Below are 16276 nucleotides of genomic sequence, written 5' to 3' on the forward strand. Positions count from 1 at the left end.
CTCTTTCCTCGAAAAGAGAGACAAATGAGAGCGGAGCTTTTTCCCTTGGAAAAAACGCTCGCAGTGCACGCCGATTGCCCCCTCGGAGACATCGCGTGCGTGCTCTTTGCCCAAACAAACAACGCATAGATCGTGAGTGTCATCAGATGTTTAAACAACGTCAACACGGATGCACACATCCTTAAATGCTTTGCTAGTGCTGGCCATAATGAGATAAAAGAGATCGCTCTTACCACAGAAATGCATGCTTCAAACAAAACAGTCAATGAACACGAAGAAGAGAATGATGTGTAGCTCCCGGTGCCTATTTATACTATAGTCGCACCGGTAGTGACGTCATGGCTGTCGCCGGCCAACGAGTTGGTGTTTTTTCAATGTATGCTTCAGACACGGGTCACGACGAGGCGTTCCCCATAGCGACCCCTAGAGGACGCAGTTCGAAGTTCCCATGAAAGGGAAACTGAACAAGCAATGGCAAAAAAACATCCAGCTTATTGAAATCTACTCCAATATTTCATCAGCCAATTTTTTTTTGTATTTCTTATGGAAGGAACAGCTTGGAGTGTTTATGGCCATCGGAGCGTCCTGTCCATTAATCTCTCTGTAGATCCCAATGGTTGAATGAAATGATGTGGAAAAATACTACGGAGAGGCTTTTAAAAATTGACGTCATCAATACAGAACAACAAATTCAGTCTTGAACATCTGATTGCTCGCACTCAAAATAACCAGCATGCACATGTGTAAACACACGCACACAAGGTTTTCTAGATATACGATGGGCTGGCTACAGGATGCCATCCTGTTTTTTTAGGTCTGTCTGCTTCGCTAGTGATGTGTAAAATATGAGGTCCATATATCCCTGGTGTATGACACATGAGGGCCTGTGAGTTGAGTTCATTTGGAAAGTATGTTGGCTATACCAAGAATAAATTTTAGCAAATATTTGGCTTTGCTTGCAATCATAACATTAATTATGTAGTGGGGAAGAATTATTTAGGGCAATTTGGAATACTGGAAGTGTCCAGAGGATTGAAAGAGAGAAACACTGAAGGTTTTGGAAACCATGGATTGGAAATAATCGGATGAGTTCCTCAGAAGATGTTATAATTATTATATACATGAAATAGAGGTGCATATTATATAGACCAGTGATCCTCAAATCTGGCTCGCGAGATCCACTTTCCTGCAGAGTTTAGCTCTACTCTAATCAAACACACCTGAGTTTGCTAATCAATGTCTTCAGGATCATTAGAAAATCACAGGTAGGTTTGTTTGATTATAGGGCTGGAGCTAAACTCTGCAGGAAAGTGGATCTCGTGAGCCAGATTTGAGGATCACTGATATAGATAATCAGAGCAGATCTGACAGGGAGAATGAAGGAAAGTTAGTGTGGCGGTTAAGCTGTTCGACTCTGCCTGTTAATTCATACCGACTCTCTCTAAATCTCCAAATGAAATCTGAATTCTCAGAGATTGACCTTTCAAAGCTCAGGAGACTTTTTGGCATATGAAAACATATGAAAACTGACACTATTTAACACAAATAAGCATAAACACGCACAAGCCCTGTTTATTCTATAGCAAATGACTGTTTGACATGAAAGCAGACAAACGTTGTGCATTAGTTAGTGTGCGTTTACGTGTGTTCTCATCTCAGGAGCCGATTAGAGCTGTGTCTCCAGCAGGTAAATAGCCCCCCTTCCAGGCACACACATACACACAGACACATCGCTCTGACATCCTGTTCCTCGTCTCCTCATTGTTCTCTTATGACTTCCTGCTGTACCAAATCACACAGTCACCAATGTAAACAACTCTGAGAGAAAATAACAGCGAGCGAAAAAAAGTGTAAAACGAAGACAGCAAATGCTTCGTGTTCTGTCTTGCAAACATGCCGTCGCTAACAGTGCAAAGAATGACAGAATAACATGTCATTCTATCAACATTATGTCATGATACTGTATCACGTTACAAAACAATTAAATCAGACGGGTCTGATGGCTTGGAAAATCATCTGACCGGATGAGGGCAAAGGGTGAAAGGTTCATTCGTTCCTAAACATTCTTTAAAGTGCAACTCTAGTGCAACTTCACCCCAGAGACATCTAAATCTGTCTGGAAGGAAACGTACAAGCATAAAGGAGCCGAAAGAAATGTATAGCACAATTAAGTCTTATCTTTCACGCCCAAGGAAAATGAAAAGCCTATATGCAATCTGCAATGATGTCATGCACAAAACATACTCCAACCACATATAAGTTGTGTTTTAAAGCAAGGAAAAGGAGGACAAATCGTCTCTCATTCTCTATACAAATAAAATAAAAAACGATTACATGATTTCATCTGAAAGACGCAATGCTGTGGGGACATGGCAAGACATATCAACCATGTTGGAAATCACACATCCTAACCACACTCTAAAAACAGATTGTACTGACTGCATAATGTAAAAATGTCTTTGATGACCTACTGGAGAAAGAATGCGATCTGGTCAGTTATGCACCTCCAGCTCTCTTCCAGAGAAAGAGTGTCAGCCTTGGGGCAAACACATAGTACATACAAATGAACATACTTTACACGTACACAAGAACGTGTCATATGTCAAAGCCGTACATCAATTTAATGTGAAGTGACATCTACAGCTGCCATTGTTGAGAATACCTTGGAAGTGCCATTCCATTTCTCATTAAAAACTAATATTAAGTAGATAAAAAATAACACTGATTTTAAAATGACCCAGCGTTTTTTTAAGTCCTTAAACATATGAAGGGAAAACACATTGTTTTCCTCTTTTAAAATGGTTATTCAACAGCCATTGGACCAATCGCCACATGAGTCATGGCTCAATTATGCTATTAGGTACAAAATGGAGCTGGCACATTTACACAATCAACATTTGGTGCAATTACTAGTGCAGCACAGAAGTGGAGAGAAATAGCACCGCTGTTCAGTGCTGCTGTAATGACTCTGTTGTCTCTGTTCTCTGACAGTGTAAAGTTGAATGAAAACGTAAGAAAGGATGCTGCTCCTGGGAATATAAAAGAGAGAAAGTAAAAGCAAATCTTGTCCTCACTTTGGTAAAAGTTGTAAAATTTGTGTGACATTTTGCATTTACAATGAAAATATGTCCTTTATAAGTGAGTATTAGGTAAACTTCAGTTTCAGGAGGAAAAATATCATCAAAAAGATATTACATTTATTTAATTTAGCACTTACTGTAGCTACTTATGTAAATGTAACAAATATTTTAAACCACTGTTTGTTTAAAAAAAATACTTTGGTGTAAAAACAGTACGAATCATTCAGACTGGATCAAATGATGCCACTGAAAGAATGAATCGGACATAACTGCTTCTCTCATAGCTCAATACTGTAGAGCTAGAGAGGATGTCAATATTTTTTAGTGACGTCTGGGTATCACATAAAGTTATCTATGGTTCAGTGTAAAATGAAACTAAAAATATTCAAAATCTGAACAAGTAATTCAAATACCATGTTTAAGTTGAAGGACTAAAACTGAAATAAAAATAAAAGATGAATAAAAAAGCTGGTAACATTTTATTTTAAGGTGTCCTTGTTACATGTTACATGTACTTACTATAATAACAATTAATTAAGTAACCCTAAGCCAAACCCAAATCCTAACCCTAACCATATAGTAAGTACATGTAGTTAATTAATATTACTCAGTACTTATATGTATAATTACACCGTAACAAGGAAACCTTAAAATAAAGTGTAACCGAAAAGCTAAACAAAAAATAAAATATACAAATGACAAAAGCACATAATAAAATGACTTAAACTAAAATAATAAAACTTTAAAATTAAAATGAAAACCGTAAGTATAACAATAAAAGCTCATTCAAAATATTAATAAAATAAAATGAATGCAATACTAAAATAACACTGCTATGGCTTCAAAAGAATGTAATGAAGAGGTTTGGACAACTTTTATGATACTTTTCTGGTGTGCCCTTTTTGAAGCTTGAAAGCTCTGGTTTCCATTTAATGTAATTTACATGAAAAGAGAGGCCAGTATTATTCAAAACCACTATTTGCTTGTATCCCCCAGCAGGTCCTTATATATATATATATATATATATATATATATATATATTCTGAGCCTGTGGTATGAAATATATCAAGTTTATAATAAAAACTATAGATGCAACCTTACATGAAAACTTTAAGCATGAAATGTGTCTATATTTGAGGTATTTGTATAGACATGAAGGGAATGTGCCACATACTGAGCTTTCAAAGTGGTTTGAACACAGCCTTTAACATTCTTTAATGTCAGAAAAAGTGTTTTAGCAAACATGTGGTGGCAGATGCTCCTTACTGTGACGGTAATAAAGTTAAAGACACATAGGGCAAGTGTGTCTCCTGTCAACATGCACAGAGCTTGAAGGGGGACAGAAGCTCACGCTTGCATGGACATAACAATCCGCACACATAAAAATACTCCCAACATGCCCAGCAGGAACAATAATTTGTGTGACACCTGAGTCGCCATAGCTAATCTACTTTTCATTCTTTACCAGTCTGTGGAAAAGCAGTTTTGCTGTAATTTAAAGGGAAAGTTCACCCAAAATGGAAAATTTTGTCATCAGCTGTCATCAACAACTGAGACATACTTCAGTATATCTTAACTTATGCTCCACAGAAGAAAGAAAGTCATAGAGGTTTGAAAACAACATGAGGGTGAGTAAATGATGAGAGAATTTTTATTTTTGGGTGAACTGTCCCTTTAAATGAAAGCAAAAGTGTATTCAATAAAACACCCTTAAACACCTTTTTTTACATCATAAAGGTCATAAAGCCTCTTTTCTAAAATAAGAAGCAATGATTCAACTAATTATCAAAAATAAATAAAACAGAATCGCACTACAGGCGAATCTAAAACAAGCCAGTGACTCAGAGGAACTGAATTTCCTTTCAAATTGCCGTCTTCTCCAGGGTGCAAATTGGATCCGTCTGTCCCATAGGGTGTAAGTGCAGCAAATAACACATGTCTGAGTATCACATGAACAGTAGTTTGGGGGCCCCGTTACTGTTTAATGGAATTTTTTGGTGTGTATAATTTGCTGCTCTCATGGGAGAAGAAATGCAAGATCCATAACTTCATCAGATCTTATCTGAAGTACTGACTGTTCTGCATTCGGCCTGTAACATATCCTTCAAAAGAGCTGGAGTGTGTACAGGACGAGGAGACGAAAAGAGCAGTGAAAGGCAAAAAGGGAGGAAAGGATACCTTAAGCAGACATAGTAGCTTTTTATGGACAGTATTTACAGTCAGTAGAGGTTTAAGTTACTATATGTTCTGACTTGCACTTTGCAGAATGTGCTGTCTGGAACAAAACCCATAAACCAGATGAAAGCATTAAACCATATGCACAAGGGCAAGATTAACATAATATAATTGCGGAATATACAGTGCTGCTTGAAAGTTTGTGAACCCTTTAGAATTGTCTATGTTTCTGCATAATATGACCCAAAATGTCATCAGATTTTCACACAAGTCCTGAAAGTTGACAAAGAGAACCCAATCAAACAACTGAGAAAAAAAAATTTAGTTTGTTATTTATTTCTTGAGAAAAATTATCCAGTGTTTCATATCTGTGAGTGGCAAAAGTATGTGAATCTTTGCTTTCAGTATCTGTGACCCCCTTTTGCAAGCAATAACTGCCTGCAAGTAACATTTCTTGTAACTGCTGATCAGTCCTGCACACTGGCTTGTTGGAATTTTAGCCCATTCCTCAGTGCAGAACCACTTCAACTCAATTTCAGTTGGATTAAGGTCTGGACTTTGACTCGTCCATTCCAAAACATTAACTTTGTTCTTCTTTAGCCATTCTTTAGTAGAGCGACTTGTGTGCTTGGGGTCGTTGTCTTGCTGCATGACCCATTTTCTCTAGAGATTCAGTCTCGGACAGATGTCCTGAAATTTACTTTTAGAATTTGCTGGTATAATTCAGAATTCATTGTTCCATCAATGATGGCAAGCCATCCTGGCCCAGATGCAGCAAAACAGGCCCAAACCATGATACTACCACCACCATGTTTCACAGATGGGATAAGGTTCTTATGCTGGAATGCAGTGTTTTCTTTCTCCAAACATAACGCTCCTCATTTAAACCAAAAAGTTCTATTTTGGTCTCATCTGTCCACAAAACATTTCTCTAGTATTCCTCTGGCTTGTCCACATGATCTTTAGCAAACTACAGATGGGCAGCAATGTTCTTTTTGGAGAACAGTGGCTTTCTCCTTGCAACTCTGCCATGCCATGCCATTGTTGTTCAGTGTTCTCCTGATGGGGGACTCATGAACATTAACATTAGCCAATGTGAGAAAGGCCTTAAGTTGCTTAGAGGTTACCCTGGGGTCCTTTGCAACCTCGTGGACTATTACATGTCTTGCTTTTGGAGTGATCTTTGTTGGTCGACCACTCCTGGGTAAGGTAACAGTGGTCTTGAATTTCCTCCATTTGTACACAATCTGTCTGACTGTGGATTTGTGGAATCCAAACTCTTTAGAGATGGTTTTGTAACCGTTTCCAGTCTGATGAGCAACAATAACTCTTTTTCTGAGGTCCTCAGAGATCTCCTTTGTTTGTGCCATGATTCACTTCCACAAACATGATCAGACTTTGATAGATCCCTGTTCTTTAAATAAAACAGGGCATGCACCGACACCCGATAGTCATCCCATTGATTGAAACATCTCTGAACAGATGAACTCTAATTTCACCTTCAAATTAACTGCTAATCCTAGAGATTCAGATAATTTTGCCACTCACATATATATAATATTGGATAATTTTCCTGAATAAATAAATGACAAAGAAAATATTTTTGTCTCATTTGTTTGATTGGGTTATATTCATCTACTTTCAGGACTTATGAAAATTTGATTATGTTTTGGGCTATATTTATGCAGAAATATATAAAATTCTAAAGGGTTCACAAATTTTCAAGCAGCACTCAGCCCTCTACGGACACCCTGGCAATTGAATCGCCATTGGCTAGTACATTTTTTTGTTTACTCGCCAGACTGATAAAAAAAATTTAATAAATATACATATATATATATATATATATATATTAGTACAGTTTCAGATATTTATAAAACTGTGCCAATAAATATTGTAGAAATGCTTTTAGAGCATTCAAATAATTTTTTTAAATATTTAAAGGAAAAATAATTACAACTTTTATTTATCCTAACCTCTTTCACTGATAGGATAAAAAATATTTTAAGTCTGACCCTTTTCTGCTCACTTCAATTAATTAGAATAATAAATATACATATATATATATATATATATATATATACAGTATATATATATACGGAGAGTGAAACTCTGAAGCGCTCAGTCAGAGTGTTCTGTGAGTGAAAATATATCTGTGCTACACTTAACCTCCAACTCACACACTGGCGAGTAAAATCTGAGAATTTATTAGCCATTGGCTAATATTAGACATCATTTAGTCGCCCAGAGTAAGATTTAGTCGCATATGCGAGTGATTTACTCGCAATGTAGAGGGTTGAGCACTATATATATATATGTTGCTTAACACTTTGAGAGGGAAAAAACACTAAAAATGTTAACATTAAAAAAGTTTGGGGTCAGGGACGTTATTTTAAAGGGTTAGTTCACCCCAAAATGAAAATTATGTCATTAATTACTCACCCTAATGTCGTTCCAAACCCGTAAGACCTTCGTTCATCTTTAGAACACAAATTAAGCTTCCATGTGACATCAGGGTTTCAACCGTAATTTTACGATGCTACGAGAATACTTTTTATGCACAAAGAAAACAAAAATAATGACTTTATTCAACAATTCTTCTCCCCCGAGTTACGTCTTCTGCCATTTTAGGGAGTATCACAACTCATACGCACGCTTTCCCCTAAGTGTAAATAACGCTGATTACGCAAATTATGTACTTATAGGGAACTCTCCAAAATGGCAGAAGACGTAACTCGGGGGAGAAGAATTGTTGAATAAATTATGTTGTTTTTGTTTTCTTTCCGCATAAAAAGAATTCTCGTAGCTTCGCAAAATTGAAGTTGCTCATACGCACGCTTTCCCCTAAGTGTAAATAACGCTGATTACGCAAATTATGTACTTATAGGGAACTCTCCAAAATGGCAGAAGACGTAACTCGGGGGAGAAGAATTGTTGAATAAATTATGTTGTTTTTGTTTTCTTTCCGCACAAAAAGTATTCTCATAGCTTCATAAAATTGAAGTTGCACCACTGATGTCACATGGACTGTTTTACCGATGTCCTTACTACGTTTCTGGACCTGGGAACATTACAGTTGTGCTACCGTCTATGCAGAGCCTGAGAGCTCTCCGATTTCAATCAAAAATATCTTAATTTGTGTTCCGAAGATGAACGAAGGTCTTACGAGTTTGGAACGACATGATGAGTAATTAATGACAGAATTTAAAATTTTCGGTGAACTATCCCTTTAATGTTTTTGAAAGCCTCTTATGCTCACCAAGGCTGCATTTGTTTAATGAAAAAAATACAATAAAAACAGTAATATTATGAAATATTATTACAGTTTAAAACTCTATTTTAATTTATTTAAAATTTTCAGTCCTCAAGTGTCATATGATCCTTCAGAAATCATTCTAAAATGCTGACTTGGTGCTCAAGAATAATTTCTTATTATTATCAATGTTGAAAACAGTTATTTCTGTGGAATCTGTGATTTTTTTTTTTTTTCAAAATTCTTTGATGAATAGAAAGTTCGAAATAACAGCATTTATTTGAAGTAGAAATATTTTGTAACCAAGTCCTTGCTGAATAAAATTATTAATCTTAAAGAATAAATCCTAACCTAATAGAGCAAGTAATGGACTGAATACAGATCATTTAATTTTGGGACAGCGTGAAAGCTTGCTGTGTAACTGCTGCTTTGCTTACATACTGTTTGTGTGTATAGCCTGAAAAAGGCCTTACATAACACTATACTCAGGTCAGCCACAGACAAGGGTCACTTTGTAAATATCAGTGTCATGTGCAGTGAAGAAGTTGACCTCAAAAGTATGCACCTAGTAATTAGACAGCTGGACCTCTCATTTACTTGTCTGTTGCAGCACGCAAAAACAAAGACAGACACAGACTTCAACATATTAGATAATTACACTGGTGGTGACCTGCCTCTAGACAATGTGCAGCATTAAATTCAGAGGAGTCTACAGTCTGTCTACACACACACACACACACACACACACACACACACACACACACTCACACGCACGCACGCACGCACACACACACACACACACACACATCCTTCACACTCTAAATGACATGGTACTTATGCTGCCATAAAGATGGAAAGTGGGGATGGGAGAGGTATTATACATTCTTTAGATTCTCAAAATCCATTAACTTAAACTGAATTACCATGCATAAGGTCAAGTGTAATCCCATTAACACCCGTCGCGCACCAGAGAAAAAAACTTGACTGGTCTAAAACACTCTCTTAAAGAAGTTGTTAATGCCTGCTATTTTCAATTTGACTAAAGTTTGGTGTTGATGACAATCTACCTTATTAAATATTTCTGGACTCACCTACACAACACACACAGACACACAAACATACTTTTTATCTCATAAATTAGATCCCCCCCCCAGAATTGCAAGATATAAACGTATAATTGAGAGACATAAACTCACAATTCTGAGAAGAAAAGTCTGAATTGTGAGATATAAACTCACAATTGCTAGAAAACAGTCTTGTTAGATAAAAAAAAAAAATCGCAATTATCTTTTATAATTTTTATTTTTTATTCTGTAGAGGAAACAGAATTGCAAAATGTAAACTCAGAATTCTGAGAAAAAAGTCAGAATTGCAAGATGTAAACTTAGAATTGCGAGAAAGAAAGTCAGAATTCTGCGTTTATATCTTGCAATTCAGACATTTTAGTCAAAAAAAAAAAAGTCTGAATTGTGAGATGTAAACTCAGAATTACAAGAAAAAAAGTCAGACCTGTGAGATAAAAAGTCACATTTATATTCTGTGGCAGAAACAGGCTTCCATAATATTTATTCAACGTCATATTCTTTGTTTCAAATGTTTCAAAATCCGAAGCTTTCAGTTTATTTTCAGGTAAAAAAAAAAAAATCCCAGATGTGGTCTCAGACATTTGGTGCCCACTGTTACACTTTATTCTAAAGCTTACTCTACATGTATGCAACCAAACAAGGTCCACAGTACAAGGTGCAGAGTTGCCTTTATCAAGGAGTCATGCATACACTGCATAGAACAAATGATTAACAGGGCAGCTTTTTGAGCCGATCAAGTATACCCCCTCTGCCATTACTCATCACTTTCAAAAGGCTTTAAGAGCTGATGCTTAAATTGCAACAGTTTGTACAACAGTGAAACAAGAGAAGATCCAAACACACACTCCTCCTGCAATGTGTGTGTATCACCTGACACTTCAGACAGACTTTCTCAAGCGCAGTTTGGCCTTCTCTGTAGTCCTGTCTAGAAACAGCCCGCACTGCTTTTGATTTGGACAGACAGTGACTGGAGGGTTTCTGAGAGACGCTGTCACTTTAAGCAATTAACTTTCCCTTTAAAGCCACTCTTATAAAACTGACAGCTGCAGACATTCACAAAGGACCAATCACCTCTTCAGAAACACAAAACTGCTCTGCCGTAAAACCAAACGGGTTCTCTTTTATTGGGGTGGTCCGGCAACCCGTATACACCCCCCTCACTACCACAGACGGGCCTTCTTACAATGGGACCCTCTATTTCTTAATAACGCTCATGGACTTGGGACGCTCCAGGGAAAGGTTGTGGCCCCCAGAGACCTATAGAGAGCAAGCTTTTAAAATGCCAGTAAAGTCGCACACATTGAGCCTCAAAACTAGCTGTTTACACTGGGATTCCAACATGCAGTAGGAATGTATAAATAGGTGGCTTGGAAAATGAATATTGATATTGTATTGCAAAACAATTTCAGTTCAAGTTTATACAACATCCTGTGTACCATCACATATGTCATGAGTTATTACTTTCTAAATCTCAATGGCTACAGCCAAACTATGATTTTCCAGTTAAGCATTTGAGAAACAGAGAGATGACAGAGGCTGATGTGGTGTAAGAGGAGCTCAGGTAAGAACAGACTACTTTTGCACTCTATCATGACCGCAGCATATAATCACCAAGCAAACCAAAGAAAAGAAAGACCTTGATAAATCCGAGATCTAGTAAAGTCTTCAAATCTCAACCGGACTCAGAGCTTGGTGTACCACCCTTTGAAGTGGTTGAGATAACTACTGAAGTGTGCTGCTGACATCGATTTGTTGAGCTTTCATGGCAAGCCATTTTAACCTTTATTCCTATAAATTGACTACTTTATAATATTAAGTGAAGTGACGTGACATGACATGTGGCCAAGTATGGTGACCCATACTAGGAATTAGTGCTCTGCATTTAACCCATCCTTAGTGCACACACACAGCAGTGAACACACACACACCGTGAACACACACCCGGAGCAGTGGGCAGCCTTTTTGTTTTTGCTGCGGCACCCGGGGAGCAGTTGGGGGTTCGGTGCCTTGCTCAAGGGCACATCAGTCGTGGTATTGAAGGTGGGAGAGAGCGCCGTACATTCACTCCCCCCACCTACAATCCCTGCCGGTACGAGACTCGAACCCGCAAACTTTGGGTTACGAGTCCGACTCTCTAACCATTAGGCCACGACTTCCCCTGTCGTGTAATATTATAATATTTAATACTTATATTACTAATAGTGTAAAATATTAATTAACAAATTGTACTTACTATAAAATTATGGTTAGGGTTTGGTTTAGGGTTAGTTGCTTTTTGATGCATAATTTACTGTTATTACTATAGTAAATAAATGCAAGTAAAGTGTTTGCCAGGAATTTTAATGAGGCTGTGAGAGATAGAAGTACAAAGCTTTTAGTGTACTGTTCTGTTGTTTAACAATATACTGATTGTTCAGCCAATGATACGTCTTTCCGGAAAAAAAAAACGAGTCACTTTATAGTAAGATTCAAATATTACCAGTAACAACAAAATACAGTTAATAAATAGGTATAGTGTCTATTAAATTAGTACTAAGAAACCTGGAATAAAAAAAATACAATAAAAAAATACAATAATAATCATTTGAATAGTTAGAAGTAGGTTACTAGCACCTGATAAATTACTAGTAAAATTGCAATAGCTAGGTCTACCAGTAACAACTGGAATACACACTAGTAGTCTAAAGTGAGTATTTTAAATTTGAACCACAGATCCCCATTGAATTAAATGACGGAAAAAAAATATATTTATTACCAGTAACAATGGAATACTAGTTGTCACTGTTAACATAGTGACGACAAGCAAATACAATAATTAAACGCATAAAAAAGTACTAGAGACGTAAAAATAAATGCTCGTTAGTGTACAGAAATAATATTTAAAACAGCTTGCCATAAGCGTTTAGAGTGATAAATGTGACAGCGCACAACTGAAGAACGAGCGCGCTTCAATAAACTATTAACATTCACTGTTTGACTGAAGTCATCGAGTCTGCACTTCATGAATTATTAGTCACTTATAATTAATTGTGATTTAGTTAATTGATTTAGTAGCATCCCTTTATCCTATTATTATACTGATGATAACAAATACATCATAGATATAAACTTATTATAATAGTGACAATCTCGCTCATCACCGTTTTATTAATTATAGTAGCTCGCTTGCTTATTACTTCTATTTCATTCCCTTTACCTAAACGAAGAAATGTTACTATTTTAAGGAAAACAGGTTTAAGACACTCATACATATATGAACATAAACATGCAGAATATTTTTGTTTCGTTCAGCACTTCTGAGCAGAAACTGGTAGATGTCTGTATCTCTGCATGACATTAGCCTTAACATAATAGAAACCATATTTCCCTAGAGTCAAACTCACCTAGAGACAAGAATGGTTTGGTTTCCATATTAGCGCATGCCAGCTTTGTTTCTTGCAAATAATGATTTATGTTCCCCAGTGGATCCAGTAGGAAACGTCGTCAGACTGAAGCCAGAGATCCGCTGTCAAAATCCACTTAATATAACTAAAGAATGTACTTCAATCGGCTCCATCCAGTTTGTAACTCCGCGAGGGCGCTCGCTCACTTACTCCCAGTATTCCTTCAGCGATCAAGCACTGCCTCACCATAGGGACCCTACCGAGGGGGACTCCAACCACCAGCGCTTTTACAGCGACAAGCCTGTTCTACCTTTTACAATGTGGTACTGGTACTGTTGCAAACACCCCCTCCAGACTGTAAGACAATTACATCAAAATGTGTATTTAATATTTTTTACTGGTATGACCTTATTCGTTTTAGACGTCATATTAAGTTAAATGAAAAGGAGGCTATATGTGAGGGATAGATTTACAGCGTTTACAATGGCATGCACTGTATCCACTTTATTAATATAAGAGCGGGCGTGGCCATTTGTAATTTGCATGTGCAAACTTCCGGTGTCATTCAGTTATTTTAGCTGTACAAAAACAGTCCGTTTTACTGCTTGATATTGCAAACTGGTATTTCTTATCACATTATTTTAATTTATTATCATATTACACACACACTGGTTTTTAGTGTAAATAGTTTTGCCATCTACTGCACTTTCTTAGTTGTTCTTAGTTATTTACCTATGACAGTTATTTACCTAAGACTTTCACATTTGCAGAAAAATATCTTTCTTCTGCACTGCAAAATAAGGTAGACAAAGGCCCTAGATCATGTAATTTTCACCAACTCATACCTTTCAAAACTGGAGTTTTTGTCTCCTGAAGGCTTTTTTTTTTTTTTGGAAATATATTTTGTCTTATAAGTAAAAAAAAAAAAAAAAAAAAAAAAGATCATGTAATTTTCACCAACTCATACCTTTCAAAACTGGAGTTTTTGTCTCCTGAAGGCTTTTTTTTTTTTTTGGAAATATATTTTGTCTTATAAGTAAAAAAAAAAAAAAAAAGTACAATACATTGTAACTCGATCCTTCACAGCCTCTTTTTCATGATGCCCATAATGTAATATGGTGTTACGCCAACTAAGGTCTTACATGTTATGTTATGTTGGGGCGGGGGAAATATTAATTTGGTTTATCTTTGATGAGAAATTAAAACTATCCTGTTTTTCACCCTGCATGAATAAAATTTATCTGGACTACTTTCTCTTTCCTGTTTGAACAGGACTGACAACCTCAAGGTTGTCTATCTATAGGAAAACTAAATGTGTTGTGTGTCTCACTGGTGTTGAATCCTGCAGGGAATTCATCATTAATTAATGTACATGGCACATTAAAGATCAAAACCATTCATTAGCATTATGAAACAAGCATTTAAATGAATATGCATAGATTAATATAGATAGAGGGTTTTACTCAATGCCAAGGGGGAATTAATTATAATGTGAGGTGGAGATACTAATAGCTATATAATTTTTTAAATATAAATTTCATGGCATGGTATATTAAAAACGGACATAAATGTACAGTTGGCTATAAAGAGAAATATAAAGAAAGAGTGGTTGCAAAGTGAGAGACAATATCTTTCAAAATTCTGCCATAAAAATGAACCTATATGAATGCATCCACATGTAGGCCTATATGTAAATACTTAGATGTACTTTATGTTCAGTAAGTCCATTTTTAACCTGAACAGAGCAAATGGGATCTTTGAAACTGTGATTATAATGTTGCTAATACTTATGTAATCTCTTCAAACAGGTCATGAGCTTCGCTTTGCGAAGATGTTAGTGAGCTTGTCTTGACACTGAGAAAAGGTTTTGATAGTTTGGAGTTCTATAGACAGATTAGAAGCTGTAATTAGCTGTGTGTTCAGATTTGATGTTTGTTTAAATGCCTTGAAATTTCAATCCTGTTGGTCCACATTATACTGCACTACTTCAATGCAAACTTGACACCTCTCCAATAGTGATTGTCTGAGCACAGAAAATGCTGCCTCAGATCTAATTCAATTGTAAGTTTAGAGGTCAAATAGCTTTTCAAAGCAAATGGCACAGTTCAGCTTCTGAGCTCTAGCTATATACTGCAGTTCATAGCTGAAAGAATGGATGAGGAGAGAGTCATAGGTTACAATAACAGCTGGTGAGATTGAGAGAGCATACTCACTTTTCAAACAGCATCTTACTCTGAGGAGAGCAAAATGGCTTTCCAAGAATGATTGCAATCATTCCTCAGTTCAAGCACCATTGTAGAGAGAATGTATCAAGCCTAGTAAATCTAAATGTGATTCATTTTAAATATGATATCTGTATCACTAGAAAAATGCAATAAGGATCAGTTCAGTTCAGAATGCAATCACTTTTTATTTTAATGCATCATTGAAATTAAAGGGATAGTCCACCCAAAAAAGACAATTTTATAATCATTTGCTCACCTTAAGTTGTTCCAAACTTGTATGAGTTTCTTTCTTCTGTTGAACACAAAAAATATATTTTGACAAATGTAGGTAAACAAACAGTTGATGGTAGCCACTGAGTTCCATAGTATGGAAAAAATACTATAGAAGTCAGTGGCTACCAAGTCAATGGCTACAGGCTACTATCAAATGTTTATCTTCTTCTTTTATGTTCGACAGAAGAAAGAAATCCATACAGGTTTGGAACAGCTTGAAGGTGAGTAAAGTGATGACCAAATTTTCTTTTTTGGGTGAACTGTCCCTTTAAATACTTATTTAATTAATTCAATTAAATAATTGTAATCTGCTTTTTTACATTTAAACTAAACATGTTCCTCTGTTCTTGTTATTTTACTAAAATAATCTTAAATAGTTTAAATACCTTGTTTAAACTGCGTTAATGTCAACCAGTTTCGGGAAAAAAAATGAGGCAAGCACAGTGTTTTCTTATTCCTGTGTATGACAGTAGAACTGAGTTTGGTCAGTGGCGGTCTTAGGTTCACATTCCTCACTATCGATCAGGAGTTAGAAACAGCCCTGAGGTCAGTCTGTCCTGTTAACTTCAATAATCATGCAAGAAAAAAATATAGAGAAAAATAAGAGAGACAGAAAAAAATAAAGGATATATATATTATTTTTTATTTTTCTAGCCTCTTTATCACTTGGCCGTTATAGGTTTTGTAATTACTCTGTCAGAATAAGTCTATACTCTCAGGAACTATGCTTTCCTATAGAGATTTATTAACAGTGATAGTGCAGGCCAACAAACAGCACAGCTGAAATGAGCACACCACACCC

General features: G+C 36.3%; 1 protein-coding gene across 1 annotated transcript in view; it reads right to left on the reverse strand.

Moving 5' to 3' along the window:
• LOC107672569 (retinoic acid receptor RXR-alpha-B-like) overlaps nucleotides 1-13150 on the reverse strand; it is a 66840-nt gene extending 53690 nt beyond the window's left edge. Inside the window, exon 1 of the mRNA XM_016465814.1 lies at nucleotides 12977-13150. Within this exon, the coding sequence (XP_016321300.1) occupies nucleotides 12977-13004 (28 nt within the window). The 5' untranslated portion in view covers nucleotides 13005-13150. The remainder of the gene's footprint in view (nucleotides 1-12976) is intronic.
• Nucleotides 13151-16276: the final 3126 nt, after the last annotated feature.

The sequence above is a fragment of the Sinocyclocheilus anshuiensis genome, unplaced genomic scaffold, assembly GCF_001515605.1.
Source record: "Sinocyclocheilus anshuiensis isolate Anshui unplaced genomic scaffold, SAMN03320099.WGS_v1.1 scaffold176, whole genome shotgun sequence".
NCBI lineage: Eukaryota > Metazoa > Chordata > Actinopteri > Cypriniformes > Cyprinidae > Sinocyclocheilus > Sinocyclocheilus anshuiensis.